Source organism: Balaenoptera musculus, chromosome 18, assembly GCF_009873245.2.
Source record: "Balaenoptera musculus isolate JJ_BM4_2016_0621 chromosome 18, mBalMus1.pri.v3, whole genome shotgun sequence".
Taxonomy (NCBI): Eukaryota; Metazoa; Chordata; class Mammalia; order Artiodactyla; family Balaenopteridae; genus Balaenoptera; species Balaenoptera musculus.
Window position 1 is genome coordinate 34,199,388 of NC_045802.1, and position 23,387 is coordinate 34,222,774.

The 23,387-nt window shown below is 34.6% G+C and overlaps 1 protein-coding gene across 1 annotated transcript; it reads right to left on the reverse strand.

Moving 5' to 3' along the window:
* Positions 1–11,612: 11,612 nt before the first annotated feature.
* LOC118884277 (glutaredoxin-1-like) lies at positions 11,613–12,080 on the reverse strand. The gene has a single exon (XM_036831811.1). It carries the CDS (start codon positions 12,078–12,080, stop codon positions 11,763–11,765), a length of 318 nt encoding a protein of 105 aa, XP_036687706.1. The 3' UTR covers positions 11,613–11,762.
* Between the last annotated feature and the right edge of the window lie 11,307 nt (positions 12,081–23,387).

Here is a 23,387-nt window from a genome sequence, read left to right on the forward strand (position 1 = left end):
GGGATAAGCCTCAGCAAAGGCAAGACCCTCAAGCAGAACCATGCTTGATGTGCTCCCAGAAGAGCAAGGAGATACATTTGTGAGAAAAGTAAGAGATAATTTTGGGAAGAATTGTGGGAATTTAAACCATGTGAGAAATTTTAACCATTGTAAAGAATTTGGCTTTAATTTAAAATGAATTGGGAAGCCATTGGGTAGTTTTGAGCAAAGCAATGACATGATCTGTCTTGAATTTTACCAGGAATGTTGTTGCTTCCTTGTTGAGAAAGGATTGTGCAGGGATAAGGGTAGAAGAAGGGACACCAGCTAGGAGGGCAATGTAATGATCTAGGAAAAAAAGATGGTGCTTGGACTAGATTGGCAGTGGAGGTGGTGAGAAGTGGTCACATTCTGGATAGATTTCAAAGGTGGAGTCATTGGATTTGATGGACTAAAATCAGTGAAACAGAAAAAGAGAAGAGCCAAAGATGACTAAGATTTCTGCCCCAAACAACTGAAAGAATTAAACTGTCATTAATTAAAGTGGGAAAGGTGGAGGGAGAAGCAGTTTTGTAAGGAAGATCAAGAGCTTATTTTTGGATCTATTAATTCTGAGATGCTGTTAAACTACTCTAGATGGAATTAGTTAAATAGAAATTTGCAGAGTACGTACCAGAGATACAAATTTGGCTGTGCCAGTATGGCAATGAGATTAAACCATAAGGCTGGATAAAAATCACCCAAGGAGTGAGAGTATTAGAAAACAGAAGAGGCTCAAGGACTGACTTTCAAGGACCTCTAACTTTGAGAATTAGAGAAAATGAGAAAAAGCTACAAAGGAGAATGAGGATGAGTAGCTTCAAAAATGAAGGAATCTGGAAGCTGATTGTAGAATCACATGTTTTAAGGATGTTAAATGCTGCTGCTAGGTCAAGCTAGGTAAGATTGGAGAATCGACCATTGGAATTAGAACGGGGAAATCATTGTGGTAGAGTGATGGGGGCCAGAAGTATGACTGCAGTAGGTTAAAGAGAGAAGAGGAAGAGATGAATTGAAGACAGTGAGTATGAACAACTTTTACAAGGAAATTATTGGCTAATTTCTGATTATAATATGTGAATCATAAGTATAAAACATTAATAAAAATTAGTTACTAATATTTTTTAACATACTGCAATGTTTACCTTCAAATGAATGTTATAACCTACAAAGTAATCATTTTAGACAGCTTTACTTCCTTTCCAAGGACTCTTGGATTATCGATTAAAATAATTTTGAAAAAAAAAATTGTTTTGCATTCCTACAACAAAAGAATATTTGAAATGTCCTTGCTTGGCACCTGCAATAAACACTGCACTTTCTTTCACCACACACAAACAAAAAGAATATTTGAAATAGAAAGTACCTGAGAGACATCTTTACAAGCTCATTCTGTCACATTTTTCCCCTTACTCTCTGATTCCTATTTACATGGCACCCATAATTATTAAGGAAGCATTCAGGAGCTCAGATAATTAAAAGAATTAATATCTTAATGCAGATGAGTGAATAAAAGGCAATTTTGAGTGTCTTAATTCCCGGTTCTCATCTTTACCAAATACTTCATAGAATGTGGATATTAACATATTGGAGCCCACAACAGAATTTTCTAGATTTCCAGTCCTCAAATAATGACCAAAATGACATTATGAATACTTAGAAATGTGGTGGCAGTCAGCCTTCCAGTACTATCCTGTTCTCAGATTTCCAAGAACCACAAAGGGAAGGTTAGGAGAAGGGACTCAAAATATCCACAGACATTTTAGCACTGTATAGATAGAAACTGGTGACAGAAAATGGTTAAGAAAATATAAAATATTTTAATGTATTTAGCACAACTATATTTAAAAAAATTAGCAATGATTTTTCTCATAAGATTCTCTAATTTTAATATATATAAAATTAATATCTTTTTGTCAAACATTAAATTGCATTATATGGCATGGATTTAAATTAAGAAACATGCTAATAAAATAACATTTGTAAAATTAATATATGCTTCTTGTAATTTCCATTTTCACATCCCTCACTCATTCTATTTTAGAATAGAACATATTATCTATCCTTTGATTTTATTAATGCTTATATATTGATGTTCTGAATTATAATATGCATTTTGAAACTAAATTGGGATTTGCTAAAAATAGCATTTTAATATCTTTTGCAGTTCCTCAAGCATTTGTCAGATGCCTTGTTATACACAGATTTTATGTCAGATCCATCTATATCATTGCTTTTGATTGACATGAAAGATTTTTATACTTGAGATCATTTTATTACTATATGTATGCATTTTGAAAGTCTGGGATTAAATGAATAGTTCTACATTTGGTGTTAATATTCTTCACAATTTTTATAGTAGTTGAGGACTAATGTTTGCATATAATTTAAGAACTTGCTTAATATGCTTTGAAATTTTACTTTGTGTTTTACCATGGATCTGAGATCTTTAGGCAGATTCTAGCTAATACCTCTTTCTAGAAACTCCTCAAAGCCATGGGAAGAGAAAGAGAAATTCTTCCAATTATTACACGGCACTTGAAAACAGTCTAACTGGATAGGTAATGGTAGAATAGGATTTCTTGACATTTTGTTAAGGGTTAAAAATAGCTAGAAGACTTTACTCTGGCCATAATGTAGCAGCTTGTACCAGACTTGCCCTTCTACCTGTAACTATAAGACTAAACACAATGTCTGATCCAACAGTTTTCAAGATCTTTGAGATAAGGGGAAAACAGGAGACAAGTCTATGTTTGCAAAGATTGATTGGGGAGCATTCCCTATTGCAGCACAGGAAGATGAAGTCCAGGCAAAGCATGGTGGCCTCATTGAATGGAGGAGGCAGATGTTAGAGTTTGGAGCTGCTGAAGTGGTTGGTATTTGTAAGCCAGGGTGCTAGAAAGGAGGGAGATGGTACAGAGGGGAGCATCAGAAGTCTACGAGGGGCTTGCTGCCAGCTCTTGGCCAAAGGCAGGGGTGCCACATACAGGGTAGGTCTCCATGTGTCCTAACCAGCAGTAGTTGCTGGTGGCCTGAAAGCAGAACTGAGATATCAGAGGTTGCTGGGGTTTCAAACTATGGAAAGACCTTCCAGAGCTCCACAGGCATTTAGTTGAGACCCCAGAGATGCCAACCCTTTGGAGAAAGGACAACCCACTACTGTATGGATAGGACTAAGGACAAACCTGTGATAGTTTCAAAGCAGAAAACCAAGTCTAACATGATTGAAAAAAGCTGCCAGTAATTTAACTACTGCCAACAACAATCTCACAGCCTTTAAAAGAGTCAACATCATCCGTATTCCTTACAATGTTCAACATATAATAAAAAAATAACCGACATGCTTAGAAAATTCAATTAAAAGAAAAACTCAATTGAAAATGGGCAAAACACTTGAACACTTTACAAAAGAATATGCTTGAATAGCCAATCAGCACTTAAAATATACTTAACGTAACTAGTCATCATGAAAATGCAAAATAAAATCATGATTAAACACCATTTTATACCACTTAGAAGGTCTAAAGTTAAAAAGACTGAAAATGTCAAATTTGTAGGAAACTGGATTGTTCATACATTGTTAGTGGGAATGCAAAGTGGTATAACTGTTCTTATTGGAGAATTGCTGTGTGGTTTCTTATGAAGTTAATCATTCATCTATTCTACAACACAGCAATTCTACATAAATGTCCAGGAGAAATGGAAATGTATCTCCAAACAAGTATTGATACACAGATGTTTGTAAAAGCTTTAGCTCAGTAGCTAAAATCTGTAAAAACCCCAAAACATTTATTAACTGGAGAATAAACTGATATATTGAAAAAATGGAATACTGCTTTAAAAAATGAACACAAAACCATAGGTGAGTCTCAAAAACAGTATTAAGTAAGTCTGTTTCCATCCATGAGGGAGTAAGAGGCTCCAGAATCATAGGGTAAACAACTGGAAAGAGCTCTTTTCATATTGTGGCATGAGACCATGATCCCTGGGAAACGGGATATGAAAAATGTAATCCCTCCAAATTGACACAGCTTTCTGCCTGGAGAAAATTTTCATTCTGTGGTACAGGGAGTGAAGAACCAAACTGAGCTTAGCAATTTTGCTGAGTTGAGGAGATAAAGTTCAGAATCTGTAGAGGTCAAGATGGCTAAAATTTGTGGGGTCAAGTACTCGACAAAAGGGAGTTACAGAAAGAAAAGGGTCTAGAAATCTGTAAAGGTGTCCCCTTAATGTTTGACTGAATATGAATGCTTAGGATAATGTTCCATGGCTAGGAAAAGACCAACTTCCAGAAAAGAATAATTTCTGGACGAGGGAGGCAAATAAACTGAGGAAGTTCACAGAATGGGATTTAGAGTAGATTAGACTCTGCAAATGAAAAGATTTGCGAAGAAATCTGTCAACCTAGAATTCTAAACCCCAAGAAGTAGTTTGCAAAGATGAAAGTGAACTATAATTTTTTTTCAAAGAAAAATAAAGCTGAGAGAATTCACTGGCAGCCAACTAGACTACAAGAAATATATATTTTTTTAAGTTCTTCAAGCAGAAGGAAAATAATACCAGATAGAAAGTTGAATCTACACAAAGACCAAAAGAGAATGGGAATAGTAAATATGTAGATAGGATAAATAGAGACTTTTGCGTTATTGTAAAAATGTCTTCAAAGATAATTGACAGTTAAAAGCATAAATAATAATGTAAACAGTGCTGGGTTTTTAGTATTCATCTTCATTAATTTTCTCCTGGATGTGCACACATGGTACTCTACCCCAGAGATATAGTTCTTATTAATTACCCCACAGTAAGTAATTAGGGTGTTGATGCCCACCCCATCTTGTCCCAGACGAGACATGATTACCCCAAAGTAACACAATGAAAAGTGGGGTCAAATATTCTACAAGAGTAGCTAGACACTGTATGGACGAGGGATGAAGAAAAATGATTTTTCTCTGCTTATAAAAAGGAAAAAAAAGATTAATTAATGCTCCATTAGGAGATGGAGAGTTGGTAGCAACAAATCTTCTGTGCAATAGCCTTATGTAGAAGTGTACACTTAAGCTCTATGCATTTCACTGCATGCAAATCTTATCTTAACAAAAAGTAGCTAGAAAAGAGAAATGAAACCTTTATTTTATCTTAATTTTCAAGTAAATAAGTAATAGGGAGCTTTCTATCTAATGGCTAATAAGGAGAATTTGTGGATTATATAAGAAATTTTTCTTTTACTGGGTAATTAAAGACATTATTTATATATTTCACACTTCTATTGTTGGTTCTACCTCCTTGACTGACATTTTAAATATTTGCAAGGATTATAGTGTCTCTAACTGTATGGAAAATCATAGATCTTGAACACTGGCATGACAAAATAGTCATTGAATATACAATACAATCACAACAACAAAAGTCAACTTTTTAGTTACTTTGATGAATAATTTTCTATCAAAGCCATTGTGGGAGAGAAGAATGGGGTTTGAAGTCTTGGATTTGACCTATGCCTTCATTATTTTCTAGCAGTATGTCACTGGGTGAGTTACTTCTCTAGATCTTATTTTCTTATCAGTAAAACTGAGATTATATTCCTAATCTCATAAAGCTGTTGTGAATAATATGTGAAAGTACAAATGCATATAAAGCAGAACAAAAATATGATTAATGCATAAATTAATTGGAGCCCATTGACCCATATAATTTGAACTGTTATATACACAGATATTTTTTGAATCTGAGTTTTTCTGTAGAAGTTTAGGCCTTCATCACATCTTCTTTACTGTTTAAATAATTAACTGGTTTCTTTATCTCCAGTCTTCTCCCATGTTCTATCCTCCATCATGCTTTCAGATAGACAAAAAAAGTCTGTGTATAAAATATGTATTGAAAATGAACAGTTGCAACCATGTCATATCAATAGTAAAACTTTTTTGCCCAGTGGCTTCTCACTAAGCTCTGGAGAAAGCCCCAATTCTCTCCTTCTTGTGGTATATATGAGCTCAATTCTGCCTGTCTACCTTCCTAGTCTTCACTTCCACCATCCCCACCTTTCCATAAAACTGCTTCATGGCATGCTAATTTTTTCCTCTGTGTTTGCCTCCTCTGTTTCTTGTCCACTGGACAAATCCTAAATATGTTTTAATACTCAGAACAAAGGTAATTCCATTGAAGGATTACTTAATTCTCTCTTGATTTGGAGAAAAAGTTAAATATACTTTCATCTATGCCCAGTAAAATATCTTGCACATATCTCTATTAATCACCTAGTATTTTGTATCAAACTTTACTTATCTGCCCCCATGCTACACTCTGAATATGTGAGTATGAATCTTTGTTATATTCTTTTTTCAGTAGCACCTATAGAATGTCACACACATATGTAGCATGTTCTCAGTAAACATTTGATGAATGGGTGGATGAATAGCTAGAAAAGGTATATATCAGATTTTTGTTTCATTTAAGTGGTTTGTTTCTAGTTAAGGGACTAACCTTTTCTGTTCATAACACACTTTTAAAAACACCTTTGAAATAATGAGAAATTTATTTATCAGACCCTTAACTAGAGAAAAGTCTTTGAAAGTGTATTGTTTCAAAAGAGGGAGATGTTTGCTGAGACAAGGAAATAAGTAAGATTATTGTTTTCAGTAACTATGTCCTTTCCTTTCCTCAAGATTGTTTTGTCAAAATTATTCAGCTAGATTTTATCTGGAGGCTAGTTAGGTAGATGCCAACAGACCAAGCTCACCTCAGCCACGGCATCCTTTTTCAGAGGGTACAGTAGAAGCCAACTTATCTAGGAAGACAGTCTCTGTTGATGGACAAATTGCTCTTCATATTTCATGATCTTTAAATATACAAAGTTACTGATTTCTTTAAGGAGGATTTTGACTCCCCAAAATATCATTAGGCTATGACAATGAAAAACTAAACTTCATTTAAAGCTCCTTGTGACTCCTCAGCCCCTTTGTTCTTACTTTTAAAACCTCATACATTTTAAAGTGTAGAAGGAGCAGTAGGCTTAAATTGGGAAAATCTGACTCAGAGACGGCTAATGTGTGTCTAGAGAGTACAGCTTATCTCCCTGTGCCTTTGTCAGACACCCCTGGTGGATCTCAGTACTCTTTCTTTTTGGGTGCAGACTCATATTCAAAATTCTTCAAAACTCACAACTCCAAGCAGCCACCATCGATCATTCTCCAGCGGAAAATAGGAGGACATTCTTTTGTCATCCAAATTATAGAGAGCTAATCATTCCTTTCTATAGCACGGAATTATGCAATTTACAGTTTGTAGTCACCAGAGTCATGCTGTGGGCAGCATAGGCTGTACTAAGATTACTGATTCTGGTTCAAGGCTACCTGGTTTCAAATCTAGACTATGACTAGGTTGTGTGACCTTGAGATAACTTCAACTGCAACATTGGGAATAATAATAACACCTACATCATAGGATTGCTGAGGGAACTTTATAAATTTCTAAATAGAAGGTAATTATTTCTTATAGTAAGCACTGAATAAGTGTTTGTTAAGTAAGATTATCAGTTCTAGCTCTAAGTCATGACTTTCCTGAAGATAATCACCCTTGGATTGAGGAAAAAATAAGACAAGGTGATGGATTTTTTTGTCTGTATCATAGAACCCATGTAAATTTATATCTTATTAAAATACTTTAAAATCTTTTTGCGGACTGAATTCCAAACAAATGTCATCAATGTGCAGGAGTCCATCTATTTCAGTAAAAGTGATTAAAGGACTGAAGAAACTAATGTTTAAAAATGACACTTGAAAGCTAAATATTTTTGCAAAGAGCTGCATTCAGTGAGTAAGTGGACAAAGAAAATATGGCGAGATTGAAGTAAGGAAAAACATCAAATGTCAGGAAAAAAGTACAACTGAATAATTTATTGGGCTATGTAGTTGAACCCACTCCTCAAGCAGTACAGAATCTTCTAGCATTTAGATACATTGTAATGCTGATGATATAGGAATAATTTACAAGAAAGATACTTTCCTGTTTGTTATGATGTGTTCCCTATGTGAGATGCTCAATAAGTATTTGGATATTTAGTGATTTTTTGGGGTTCATCATCAGAGTTCATATATGACCTTTGAGCAAAAGTAGACAGATTGGAAAAAAACTAGCAGAGATATAGCACTTTGAAAAGGGATTAATTTTTTTTTTCTAATTCAATTTGGTTAAATTTTGGTCTCTTAGGAATCCGGGTGTCTAAAAGGGTTACCATAATAGTTATAAGAATTAAAAATGTGTATTTTAAAACTCAAGATGAGAATGAAAGCAATATGGAAAGAACAGCTAAGGAAATGAATTGTAGACCTGCTTTATACTGTACAGCTTTCAAAGAATTTAATAAAATATTTAAATAAGGTAGTATGGGAAGCCTTTTCAGTATATGCCTCTTTAGAATACATAATCTTATACCTATTATAGATTTTTTCATCTGTACTGTGGCTTTTTGGGGGCACTTGTTTTTTTAAATAAATAAACACATACTTCAGAAAGTACATTTTATGATTGATTTTAAGACAGGGCCAAATGGCCTTGACCAAGGATTATCTTGAATTCCAAACATACATTTATACAAGGATTTTTCATTATTTTTCACTAATGGTACCATTAGCCTTTGTAAATGGGTTATTTTTATGGATTTAATATAGTCTTTTAATGTTAGAACTTTTAAGTCCTTTAAATCAATTGGCTCTGCTTCTACCTGTGAGTGAAAGTCTTCTTTCAGAAGAGAATTAATTCTTCAGCTTGCTAAAAGCTCTAGAATATTATAAATTATTGCCCTGACCAAAGCAAGCTGGGTCCCTATGTTAGTCCAGATCCTTTGAGAAATAGATGCCAAGACAGCATTATACATGTAAGAGATTTCTTAGGGAAATGCTTGTGAGACAAAATGGGGAAGGAACTAGGAGAGGCTGAGAGAACATTAGACTGTGGTCCAGGTGTGACTTTGTGAAGGAGAGAAATAAAGAAGGAAGTTTCGATGTAAGAGTCTTAAACTGCAGTACTGTTCAGATAGAATTCAGCAAGGTGAATGGGGAGCCCACAAGCCAAACCCTCCCATTGGAAGAGTCCCCCATCTCTTAGGAGTAGATCTGCCTTAGGAGGCTTGCTTTGTTCCATCACTGTCTGGGAGCATCACTGGAAAGGTAGCCTTAGTGCAAAAGTGGTAATGGATTCCAGAGCTGGAGCTGTGGGTCAGTTATGCTCCCTCTGGGGGGATTTTTCATGGTCACTGTCATCTTCCAAGGTGAAACATCTCTCCATTGCCAGGGGACAATTAGACTCATTATTTATATCTATTTGCACCTCACACTTAATGAAATTTGGACAACTAACATTTATGAATCAGTTACTTTCTATCAAGCACTTTTATATATTTAATCCTGTTCACATTTACACTAGATATAAATATGCCCACACTAATGATAAAAAATTGAAGCTTAGGGATTCTGTCCTCCTTGGATAATACCTCTGGCTCTTATCTTTCATTTTTTATTAAAAGTTTTCTGTGAATGGTATTTCTGAGATTGCCCTCTCTTATTATCAAGGAAATGATCTCTGTTAATGTGACAATAGGTGTTAATGGGCACACTCCATTCCCTGACAAAAGGTTCTTTTATGTCTGAGGCTTTTGTACAGGAGAAGCACATCCATGATTATTTGTTCTTTGTTTAATGCTCAGTGTACTGAAAATATAAATGTAATAAACAGAGCATTTAAAACCATTTGTAGATTTAAAAAATGGATTGTATATTTTAAATTCCATTAAAATCTTAAACTGTTATTATGAAATTATTACAACTGATTCATATAACTTAAACAGAAGGCAAAAGACACAGAAGCACAGTTATCACTAAACTAATTATCTCATTTACATTCCAACCAATTCTGTGACTTAATACATTTTTTGATTAGTTCTCTATTTGTTTGCATAGCTTTCGAGTATCATAGCTATGCTTACTTTGATATCTTTTAAAGATTTTAGTGATGTTACTTTCATATAATTCCAGAGTTGTAATTACCTTATTGACTTACAAGAATAAAGGATACCTTCTCTAAACAGTCAGGTTTTGGATTCTTGGTTGGGACCTGGATCTGCCTTGCTTCTCCCAAGGGGATTCAAAATTGAGCCATTGATCTTCAAATGGAGCTTCTTTTTGTAATGTCATTCACTGTTAGGTCAATTATACTTTTTTTTCAAGTTTATGCCTTTGACATAGGTTTTCGTTGTTTGCAACCTGCTACCTCCTTTGTTTCATCATTATGATATGTTGATTTTATTAAAAATATATGTGTGACTTATCAGTTTTTGTGCCATTTAGATTCTTTAAATTTCATAGGATATTAAGGATTGAGTGAGCTGACCCAGCCCTTGTTTATAGTATATTTATTTTATTAATCACCTTAGAACACATGGCTGAAGTCTATTTTGTCATTGGCCTGATTTTCTTGAATGCCCCTTTTTTTTTCTTCAACTCCTTGTGATGTATGACCAACAGACCTGATCAGTCCTTTCCATTCTTGGTAATCCCTACACTTTCCAAGACTATTTCATTTATTCACTATTACTTTTACTTCCCTGTGTGAACAAAGAACGTTGTCTGCTATTTCTTTTTTTTTTTTTTTTTTTTGATCCATGGGTACTTTATTAGAGAAGAAATTAACCATTCATACTAGAGACTACAGAAGAAAATTAACTTAATCTTGCAATTCTTAAGTTTTCATAGAGTGAGGGGGAAAAAAAGGAGAGAGAGAAAATCATTTAGAACAGTGTTTCCCAAATTTGGCTACTTTCACAGATATATTCTTGGAAGTGGGGGATACAAGTTTTCTATGTAACATTTAAAATTTTATGTTTTACTTTTGTTTATAATCTAAACAAATTAATACACACTTGTTCAGGATTCCCTGGACAACCATCTTACATAACAGAGTGTTGCCACGTGATGGTAGCATCTGCATTTATACCTCTGATCCCTGTGGCACAAAATGAAGACCAACCGTGCTTAACTTTTCAGTGGCGTCTCTCAGACTGGGTGCTCAGACCCTTCACAGAATTGTTGAATATTTCCTATGAGATCTATGAGTTGTCACGCTTCAGAACACTGGTTCACAGCAGTGATTCTCAAAGTAGGAGAGGGTAGGAGGTGGGGTGGGGATGGTGGCTAGGGAGACATCCTCTGAAAAAGCATATTCAAAATATCTATTGATTTCTTAAGACAAATTCTATAAAGTGAAACTCAACAAAATAATCTTTGGACAGTAGCAGAAAACCAACTATAGATTCAACCCAGGGGGTCTGGGATATACTTGGTTGAGAAACACTGGTGTTGAAGTAGAGGAGCCCCAGCATGTGGAGAACATATAGGAAGGAACACGTGCCAAAGCAAAGGAACATCTTTTGGGTCAGTGAGTGAATCCTAAGCATATCTTGTCTTGGTCTTTTGGAACCCAAAGGGCCAATCCACAAGAAACCTGAGACATCCATCGAACTTCTCAGACCTGTTGTTTTGGGCAAGTTGGTCCACTTTTAATACTGAGTCAAAAGGAAAGAAAGCTGTTTTTGCCCTCCACTTTATTTGCATTAACATATTTCAAAATTTTAAGTAAACAGTTGCTGTAGCTGGGTAAACGTAGCCCCAGGTCCATCCACCAGGAAGTGCTGTCATTATCTGCAACGCCATCCAGCTCTCAAGGGGGATATCAGCCTGGGGTCTGCTCTATAATTACTGCAGAGCTCCAATTTGCTTTAGCCGTGTCAACAGCTCCCCTTTCTCATGCATATTTACTAGATCACTGCATCCACCTATGCACTCTTTACCGATGAAGACCCGAGGTACCATTCTGGCTCCTGTGAGCTGTTGTAAATAATCTTGAATCTCGTTGGTGTCATCGTGGGCTGTGATATCGACAAATTCCAAAAGCCCTTGTTTGAAGGGCAATTGGCTGAGGAGCTCCTGGGCCCTTCTGCAGGGGCAGGTGGGCTTGATGAGCACAACCACCTTCCCAGGCTGGATTTTGCTGTTCACAAACGCTTGAGCCATGCTGACAGGTTGTTATCTCCTGGGGAGGAAACCTCAATTGCAGGTATTGCTCGGGAGTAAAGCCTGCCATTTCAGTAAACAAAGAATGTTGAGGCCATAGCTATCAGCCAATGTAGCTGTGCACCTTGAGAGGATTCAAAATGGAGACAGACAGAATATTGATCCTAGATAGTTAAAATGCATATCAAAGGAATGATTTCAATAAGCCCACACTCTTGCATTTTCCTATATGTAGAAAAGTAGTAAAATCATTAAGTTGAGATGTCTGTTTTTGTGATTAGCAGTAATCATTTGATGTTTGACTACATTTTTTTTTTTCCTGCAAAAACTCCTATATATCCTGGTTCCTCCCTTACCTCTTTGGAACAGTTCCTCAGAGCTATCTGAGAGGCTGTATCCTGGGTTACAGTCCTCAGTAAGGACTGAATAAAACATAATTCTCAACTTTTTGGCTGAGAATTTTTTGAGAAATTTTTCAGCTGACACCTGGGTGTGTAAAGAGAAGCAAGTACAAGTCTATAATTTAGAAACATATAATTAACAGAATAAATACATTAAATGTGCATATACACACACATGACTTTCTTTATTAAAATAGTCATCCAAACTTATTTGCCTTTTTTTCTACAACCATTTATCTGTACAATTTATATTAACATTTCTCATTTGAAACTCACCATGTACTAATGTACTAATGTCATTTTACAGATTCATCTTGTTCCAGAACTTATACTAGAAGGTATATTAGTTATTACTTGGCCAGAGGAAAAACAACTGGGGGTGGCCAAAAGAACCAAATGATTTCTGTAAATACTTTCCCCAGCATTAATCTAAAACCTACTTAATTAAGGAGCATCAATTTCTTCTAAACAATTACATATACAAGCAGTCCCTGACTTTCAGAGATTTGACATTCTTAAAACCTACATTTTTATACATCAAACATGGAAAAATCGTTCATATGCTGAATTTGGACATTTATATGGCAGCTGGAAAAAGAACATTTTGAGGTGTTATGAGGTGCCACTGCTTGCCAAGCAAGTTTGGTCTTTAAGAATTGTTATCTTGTCCAAATAGTAGTGTTTACATTATTGTTTGAATTTTAAATTTCATTTACCTTTCTTTAGGTTGGAAAAAGGAAAAAATAAAATTGCTAATGATAGTCCTCATGAGAACAGGCCTCATATGTGGACTATAATTGGCAGAAGGCTGTTGAGAGAACAGCAAATCTGTAGCTTCACTGAAAGCTCAGTGGACCTAAATTAAGAAAGAAAAGGATGATGGAAAAACATGAGCAAAATGCCAGAAATATATTGTCAAATACTCTGAATAAAGTAGATATTTAACTAGGGATTTCATAAATTTTTTTAGCTCTTTGGGACTGGAATCACTCTTTTAACATGGGAACTGGTGATTGGACTTTCATATACCTTTTTAAAGATGCTTTTAGCATATTATTTCTGAAAGCAAGGAATTGCCCATACCTGAAAGGGAACTTATAAGCTAGTGGTCCCAAGAAAATAAACATTTTATCACATTTTCTGGCTGTCATTTTAGCCATGGAGTTGGGAAGTCATATTCTTTAAGACATAAGTCTTCTGTTAGTTAACATAGTTTGAGGTAAATAACCAGAGGCAATAGGAAACAATTTAGAAAGATTAGGTTCTTAGGGAGCCCTTCTCTTTGGAGGACTCTCAGAAGAGGATAAAAGCCATCCTTATCATTTTCCTTTTTCTTATTTTGTTAGAAATTTTTACATATTTGGATTAGTCACACTCAGAGATGACATACACTCCTGATTTTTTATTAGTACCAGTAGTGGAAACATGAGATCTTAAATTCTTGTATTTTCACAGTGGAAACAAATTTAAGCAATGCTTGTTACAAATATATTTATAGAGGGGCAGTACTTTAATGGAATTACATTGTGTTTGTATCCAGCGACAAATTATTTTCACCTCTTCATTTCTTTTTTTCTTTGTTTTTTCCAGGAAATAACTTTCTGTGAAATGATTTAGGTTGATATATATCAAAGTATCAACAAGTCCATCTACTCTTCAAGCCCTGTGTTACCTAAAGACAATTCCTTAACGATGAGAGCTGGAGGAGAAAGAAATTATTTAGTGTGTTGGCAGAAACTTAGTCATAATTGAACTATTTGGTGATTGAAACTATCTAGTAAGAAACATGACTCAATTTCTAGACATGTTATAAAGATAGTTTCACTTATTTGCTTGTTCAATTATAAATTATTTTTTATTTAGTTGTGTCGCCCACCTATCTACTTATTAATTTTTGTAGAAAATCAAAATTGGATTGTTTGCTTCAAGTATGAAAGTAAGATGAAAAATAAGAACAAATTAGGGAGCAGAAACTGGCCCAGATAGTTTAAGTGGTTTATCTAAAGATGCACAGACATTTCATGGCTGACTTCGGTTTATTTGACTCTCAGGTTGACCCATTATATAATACCACACTACAGAGGCCAGGGTCACAACAATGTGTAGGAGGGTAAAAGGGAGAGTAACATTTTATGCTTTGAGTTTTAGTTTCACTAGGAATGTCTCCTCAAGGCAAAACAGAAGAGACATAAATAGCATAAGCTTTGGAGAAGGACAGACCCTGGCTCTGACTGGGTAAACTAAAATTTTAGTCTTTTGGATTTTGCAAGCTGGTAAAATAATTTCTTCTTGAATTTTTTTTCACCATCTGACACCAAAGCCTTTACCCAGTTGATTATTCAGTCTTTGCTTCTTGCTTGAGAATTGTCTCTCGGATACAGAATGGCCTTCCAGCCCATTAGGCAGCACTGGTGTCACAGCCATACCCTGATCACATGTTTGTAGAACAATGATGCTGAAGTTCCTTCCTGAAATTTTTGAAGAGCTTTGTTTAGTTATTTATTCAACAAATCTTTAGGAACACCTAGTATTTGCAAGACATTGTACCAACAATTGCAAGTAGAGTATTCTAAATATGAGTGAGACACGATCACTGTACAGGATCACCACACCTAGTACACTTTTTTGTTTTTCACAGTTAATTCCATATTTAACTAGTTGCTGTAAAGTTATTAGCAAAAGAAATAGCGTGATTTGGGGCCAGCAAATGTATTTGAAATAAAGAAAGATAAATTTGAAAAGAATATAGAAACTAGTAATGAAAGTTTTAAATTATTTAAAACAATGATTAAACAGATTAAAACTGTACTGAGTGTGTTTATATTTATCATACAAAATTGGCCATGTCTAAACCACAATATGTTTTATCTGCAATTCAGATTATGTTTATTAGGTGGAGTCTAAGTAGGCAAGTAAAGGGGATCATTTGAAAATTGATGCATGTAATGCCCGAGATGTTTTTATAAAAAGCAGCATCGTTATGGTTTGAAGTCTAAGGTTTCCACAGAAGTAGAGTTTGCAATGAATATTTTTGGTGAAAATGCTATTACAAGTGAAAATCACTTGCTTATTTTAGAGCTTCTTCTTAAAAATGTGTCATTATTAAAGTCTCTTGGTACATATTCAAATATTTAAAGGAAAAAATAATCTGCAGTGCACCTGACTGTATATAATTGTCCTTGATTCTAATAGCAAAATTAGCAGAATTGCTCTTTAAAGACGTTCACACTATAGTCACTGATCTTCTTGCTATTAATAGTTTTAAGTAGTTATATAGCACTTTTATGGTGGCCTGCTTAAAAATATATATTTGAAAGTTGCATATTTTTTACATTATGAATTAGAAAGACTTGTAGAATTAGATACTCACCTCCATCCTCCCTTAGTCATTATATACCATACAAATCTCCTTCCTACTATAAAGCTGTAGCAAGTTCTGAGGCTAATATACTCTTATTTGGGTCAAAGTAAATGTGTAATGACATGCTAGTAGATATATAGTTAAGATTCTGATATATTTTCACTTCTCTCTGGGAAAAAATTATTCTGGTCAAGATGGGTACTTCCACACACCTCCCAATGACTGGCTAGTTTTCTCATCTCTGTTTTACTTTTGAGTTGAATGATGGTAATATGTGGTGGAGGTGCAGCAGGAGCAGGATGGATAACAAATTAGAAGGTGAAGCAGGTGGTAGCCACAATAACTATGTAAAGTAGGGGTGAGGAGTAGGGAGCATCAGGTGTCACCTCTCAATTTGTCCACAGGACCCTGATAGCAATATGTTCCCATAGCATCTAGTTTTATTATTCAGATATAATTGAGTTATAACAGTATGTAAGTTTAAGGTGTACAACAAGTTAATATGATGCATTTATTTATTGCAAAATGATCACCACCATAGCATTAGTTCATACCTCCAAGCTGTCACATAATTACCATTTCTTTCTTTTTTTTAGTGAAAACATTTAAGACTTACTCTCTTAGCAACTTGCAAGTATATAATACAGTATTAAAGATTAAAAAAGATTGTTAACTTTAATCTCCATGCTATACATTAGATCCCCAAAACTTATTCATCTTCTGAATGGAAGTTTGAATCCTTTGATCAATATTATCTCCATTTCCCATATTCCTTAGCCCCTGGTGATCACCACTGTATTTTGTTTCTACGAGTTTGGCTTTTTAAGATTCCACATGTGATACATACAAGTATTTGTCTTTCTCTATCTGACTTAGTTCACTTAGCATAATGCCTTCAAGTTTCATCCATGTTGTGCAAATGGCAGAAATACCTTCTTTCTCATGGCTGAATAATATTCCAGTGGGGTGTGTGTGTGTGTGTGTGTATTTTTTCATATCTTCTTCATTCAGTCATCTACTGATGGATACTTAGGTTGTTTCCATGTCTTGGTTATTTTGCAATGAACATGGGAGTGCAGATATCTGTCCTAGATAGTGATTTTGTTTCCTTTGGATATATACCAAGAAGTGGGGTTGCTGTTATAATGTCCATATTACCCAAAGTCATCTATAGATTAAATGTAATCCTTATCAAAATGGCATTTTTCACAGAAATAGAAAAAGCAGTCCTAAAATTTGTGAGGAACCCCAAAAGCCAAAGCAATCCCGAGAAAGAACAAAGCCAGAGGCATCACATTTCCTGATTTCAAACCTTATTAAAAATCTATAGTAATCAAAACAGTAACGTACTGGCATAAAAATGGACCCATAGACCAATGGACCATAATCAAGAGTCCAGAAATAAATACCACATGTATGATAAGCTAATATTTGACAAGGCAGTCAAGAATATGCAAGGGGGAAAGAATAGTCTCTTCAATAAATGGTGTCGAAGGAAAACTGGATAACCTATTTTATACCACTCACAAAAAACTAACTTGAAATGGATTAAATAATTAAACATAAAACCTGAAACCATAAAACATATGGGGAAAAACTACTTGGCATTGCTCATTGCAATGATTTTTTTGAATATGACCAAAAGCACAAGCAACAAAGGCAAAAATAAACTAGTGGGACTACATCAAACTAAAAGTTTCTGCACAGCAAAGGAAACACCAACAAAATAAAAAGGCAACCTATGGAAAGGGAAATAAATATTTACAAATTGTATATCTGATAAAGGATTAATATCCACAATATGCAACGAACTTATAAAATTCAATAGCAAAAAACCCAAATAATTTGATTAAAAAATGGTAGAGAAACTGAATAAACATTTTTCCAAAAAAGACATACAAATGATCAACAGGTATATGAAAAGATACTCAGTATCATTAATCATCTGGAAAATGCAAAAAGCAACCATGATGAGGTATCACCTCACATCTGTTAGAATGGTTATCATAAAAAAGACAAGAGATTAACAAGCGTTGGTGAGGATGTGGAGAAAGGGAACATTGGTGGGAATGTAAATTGATGCAGCCACTGTGGGAAATGGTATGGAGTTTCTTCAAAAAAGTTTTAAAAAGCACCCAGTTTTAGTTGCTGTGAAAAGAACAGTAATTTGCAATAACCTTGTATCCTCTAAAATTTTTGTCCTTTAACTTGAAGAGCTCTTATCAAACCATTTCATGCACAGTTCAGATTATCCTGACAGATATGGCACAAGGAACTCTATTACCTGGAAGATAATCAAAAGAAATAGAAGACCATCTGGTTATCTCTGTTATTTCAACTAACTAGTTATTTGACAGTTCAGTTCACCAGTCAGAACCATTTGGCCATTAACTAAGTTTACTGCTGTGAGGAAGTCATTCAGCTTCTTTTGGCCTCAGTTTTCTTTTCCGTTAAATGATGGTTTTGTATTTTAGTTCAAATGTTTTTTAAAATACCTTCAAGATCCCAGATTATATGGATGCTTTTTTTCCTTGCAAGTTTCCAAGAACCTTCTCTCATTAGCCCAGATTTGGTGGAGAGTATTGCTGGGTTAGTGGCATTGTATCTTCAGTGATTCTTTTTTAAAATACAGAATTCTAGAGATTCTTAACTGGTAGGTGTAGAACAAGACTATTTGAAATAGCCCCACTATATTAAGATATATTTAAAAATAGTACTCCAGGTGAGTGTGAGACATATCTGAATTTGGGAAACAACTGAACCATTATAAGTTGTGCCATGCATTTGACAGACCTGAGTGATGTCACAGCAGCCTCTCTGAACTGGTAGGGCTGCAGAGAATGCTTTGGAGAGTTATGTGTAATCAGTTCAACTTATCCTAGGGCCCTCAAGTATTCAACTAGTAAATTCACATTATATCATTTTTTAAAAGGCAAGTATATTCCCCACATGACTTAACTAGTTTAAATATCAATCCAGGTTTGAAAAAGGAATCAATTATATGACCATAGCTTTAAGGATGGAGAAATAGAGTGGTAGTTGGCAATTTAACATCTGAGGAGACTAAATGGGTTAGAGCTGATTTAAAATCGGCAAAGGCAGCAGGGACAGATGGCTTCAGCACCACATTTTATGTGTTTTTAAAGGGAAAAATGTTCTATATCTAAATGAGACACTTTAATTTTCTTTTCAAAATGCAGAGCTACTTCCTACAACATAATGACACATTCCAGAACAGTATAGACGCGTTAGTCCCCAAGAAATGAGATTTGTCCTTTATCTGTGGGACAAATACAGACCCAGCAGCCACTAGTCAAACTTTCCCCAAGGTCCCATTAGCATCCTTCAAAACAAACTTTAAGAAGGGAAAGGGCATTTCACTTTTGTGACAATTTAAATCAAACTTCACTTCTAGAATGGTCAGCAAGAACCGGGTGAGGAAGAATTTGTGTGTGTGTGTGTGTGTGTGTGTGTGTGTGTGTGTGTGTGTGATGAGAGTGTGTCCAAACGAGATTACATTTGTGGTTACCAGAAGTGGGGGGTGGGGGAAGGAGGAATTGGTTGAAGGTGATCAAAAGGTACAAACTTCTAGTTAGTTATAAGATAAATAAGTACTAGGGATGTAACGTACAACATGATAAATATAATCAACACTGCTCTATATTACATATGAAAGTTTTTAAGGGAGTAAATCCTGAGTTCTCATCACAAGAAAAAAAAATTTTTTCTGTTTTTAAAATTTTGTATCTATATGAGATGATGGATGGTCACTAAATTTATTGTGATAATCATTTCATGATGTATGTAAGTCAGATCATTATAGTGTACACCTTAAACTTATACAGTGCTGTATGTCAATTATATCTCAATAAAACTGGAAGAAAAAATACAAATAAATAAGTGAAATATTTTAGGGAGAAAAAAGATTTACTTGGAAATGAACAAATCTCCCTTCAAGGGGCTCTGCCCTCAGTAATTATAAACGGAAAGTCCTGACCTGCTTTAGAGGGTCCTGGCTCTCTTAGAGGTTTGCCCAAACACCAAATCTCTCTTCCTTGTCTACAGTTTGTATTCTATTTTATTATCTCATCTCATTCTAAAGAATGAATCCTTATGGTTTTGAGCATTGTCAAAAATGAGGCTTTTTATTATCTTAGAGTTTGTGTTGAGAGGATTCATTTGGCAGTGTTCAAATCTTAAGCCAAATTAGTGCAATTTATTTCAATGCACCAATTTCATAGTTCATGAATTCATGTTATTATTGCTAACTTTCACTCTAATTTTGCCTTGAAAATGAACAGTAAGTAATATCTGACAAAAACTGCATAGGAACTAAAACCCCCAAAGGATGAAGGTAAAAATGTATACTTAGACAAAATGGACAAACAATGGGTTTATAAAACAAGGAAGGTTTTTAATTAGAACAAGTTTTGTAAAAATTTTAATTTTGTAAATGAAAGGTAATTCAAATTAATTGGCAGCACTGAGCCAGTTGCTTATGGTAGAAAATCATCTTATCTTGTAATGGCAATTTCAGCACAGAGACTGAGAAAAAAATTTTAAACCTACTCGCAGTCTGTCTGTGATATTAACTTATCTTTAAAAGAGACATTACTTACATTAAAAATTTAACTACTTCAATTACAGCTATGAACAAAAATGCTCATGTAAATCTAATTATAGCTACATATTATTTTGCAACTGATATTTTGCAATTATATATAATTTTTTTGTGGTTGGCATTAGTTACTGCCTCAAGTTTTACATTAAGTAGGTATATTTGTTTTCCAGAGACTCTTGTGTTGTGATAAACTGACAAAGAAAAAAAAAAAAGAATAAAAAAGAAACCCTCTTGTGTAAAATAGAAATTTCCAAAATGAATTAATTATGGAAATAACTTAAAATACTAGTAATTATTTTAAAAATTTAAAATACCTTAATTTTCACTAACACAATTATATTTATAATGTGTTTTAAGAAATATTTGATATTTTAGTGTTACTCTTGAAAAGAACACTTTAACTCCTGTCTAAACATTATTTTCTCCTTCTGAGTCTAAACTTTTTCAACTATTTCTTTAACAACATTCTCTCTGTCTTCAGCTCTCTTCTCTACCTGATTTAAGTCACCAGTGGCCCCTTAATTGGAAAGTCTACAGGATGCCTTAGGTTCTCGTATTATGTGGCCTGTCACAGTATTCAATGATGCAACCAAGCCTTTGTTCCTAAAAGTTTCTCCTCCCTTGACATTTCTTCAGTGACTCTTTCCATTCCTCTCTGAATGAAACTCTTCAATTTCATTTGTTTCTTTTTCTCTATTCATTCTTTAGAGCTGATCTCTCCTAAGTTTGACTTTCATTTCTCACATCATATACTCCCCCTGAACAATCTTATCTGTCCTCGTGGTTTCAGATATAGCTTATAAGCAGAAAATGTTCAAGTTGGTAGTATTGGCTCCAGGGAGCCTTTTTTTTGTCCTGAGTGTACTTGAACATTCCACTGGAACATTCCATGTGGAAATCCTACGTTACCTCATTCTTCACATGCCTGAAAGTAAAATTGCTTCTTTTCCATAAATCTGCTTCTTTTTTCATTCTTTATTTTTACTTATAGGACAATCAACTTCTTATCCCACTCCCCAGTCTTCCTCCATCTTACCATGGTATCATTAGCTACCAAGATTCTGGAGTGAAAAATTAAGGCCACATCTTTTCTGTCCTTAGGTCATCAGTAAGGACTGCCTTGGAAAAAATAATCTAAATATTTCCACTTCTCTCCACATTCACAACTAACACCTGAGAAACTGAAGTCTAGAGCTTAGAACCAATTGAGGCATAAAATGTAGGAGATAATCCAATGGAAATAAAAATATTTTTATTACTCCTAATGCAGTTTGAAAATCTTGGCTTAGACACAGAGCAAAAATTAGTATCTCTAAAGTTTCCCCCAAGTTTAAGACTTTGGCACAAACAATTTGAATTTAAGTCTCTTTCTCACATCTTCCTCCCATCTTTAAAGGACAGAATGGAGAAAGACAGAGAGATAGAGATAGAGATAAAGAGAAAGAGAGATCAAGTATGCACACATAGCTTTTTACAACATTATCTCAATTCATTTGTCTGCAAGGGCAGGGACTAGTGTTCCTTGTTCAGCTTGACATTTCTAGCATCTTAAAGAATGCCGTATATATTGATAGCTGATAAATATGTTGAATGAATGAAAAAGAATGTATGAAATTTCATATGTTTCTTTGCCTGGGCCTAATTGTTTGCTGATCTTGATGTTCTATTACATATTTTTTTGGTATCACTATTAAAATAGTTTTCTTTCTATATAACCATAATTTCCTTTTTACATGTATGTCTCCCCAACTATTGTGACTTGAATATTGTGTCCCCCCAAATTCATATGTTAAAGCCCTAACTCCCAAACTGATGGTATGAGGAAGCGGGGCCTTTAAGAGGTAATTAGGTTTAGACTGAGTCATGAGGGTGCAGCCCTCACGATGGGGTTAGTGCCCTTATAAAAAGAGACCAGAGAGCTTGCTCTCTTGTGCTCTCTGCCATGTGAAGACACAGCAAGAAGATGGCCATCTGGAAACCAGGAGGAGGGCCCTCACCAGTCATCTAATCTGTCAGCACCTTGATCTTGGCCTTCTCAACTCCCAGAACTGTGAGAAATCAATGCTTGTTTAAGCCACTTGATCTGTGGCACTTGTTATAGTAGCCTAAACAGACTAAGACACTGAATAAACTGAAGCTATGTTAGAGTAGGCCCAGCGTCACTCATCTTGCTTTGCTGGAGGCCTGATCAGTTCTTGGCATTCATCCATTTTTTCACTTACCTCTTCTTCATTCAAAAGGTGTTCTTCATTCACAATGCCTGCTATGTTACAGGTAATACTTTATGCTCTGGAATACAAAAGTAGCTAAGGAACAATCTTTGAATTTGGCAAGCATATAGACTAATAGAGGAATTAGTCTATAGGTAAATAACTAAAAAATATTCTGCTATGAGAGAAGATTGTGGATGGCACTACAAAATAGGGAATGTGTTCAATTTGTGTTTGTTGAGTTAAAACAGATGAATAAATAGCATTTTCTAAATATTTTGTTTCATTGTCAGCTTATTTTTATAATAAAATATATCTTACTTTTACATATGAAAATATATTGAGTAACTGCATGGAAATCTTTAGACTTACTAATTCTAACTTCTGCCCAAGTTAGACACTATAATTCAGCTATCTAACTCTTTTAACTTTTTTGCAATGAAATAAAAAATAATAATTTAATATTTTATGTCTTATTATGCGTCTCATGTTGTTGTACTGTCTTCTCCACAGCCCTCATTTTATTTGAAAAAAAAGCCATGTCTTGACAAATGACAAATGATTTGATAGTTTACTCAATTTCAGTCTATAGAATCATTTAAATTCAAAATGTCTTTGAACTAGATACTTGTTAGTATTCTTCCAAATCTGAGATTCTATGACTCTAAGATATACAGAGAAACTTTTAGACCAGTTTAATAGTACGTAGTAGGA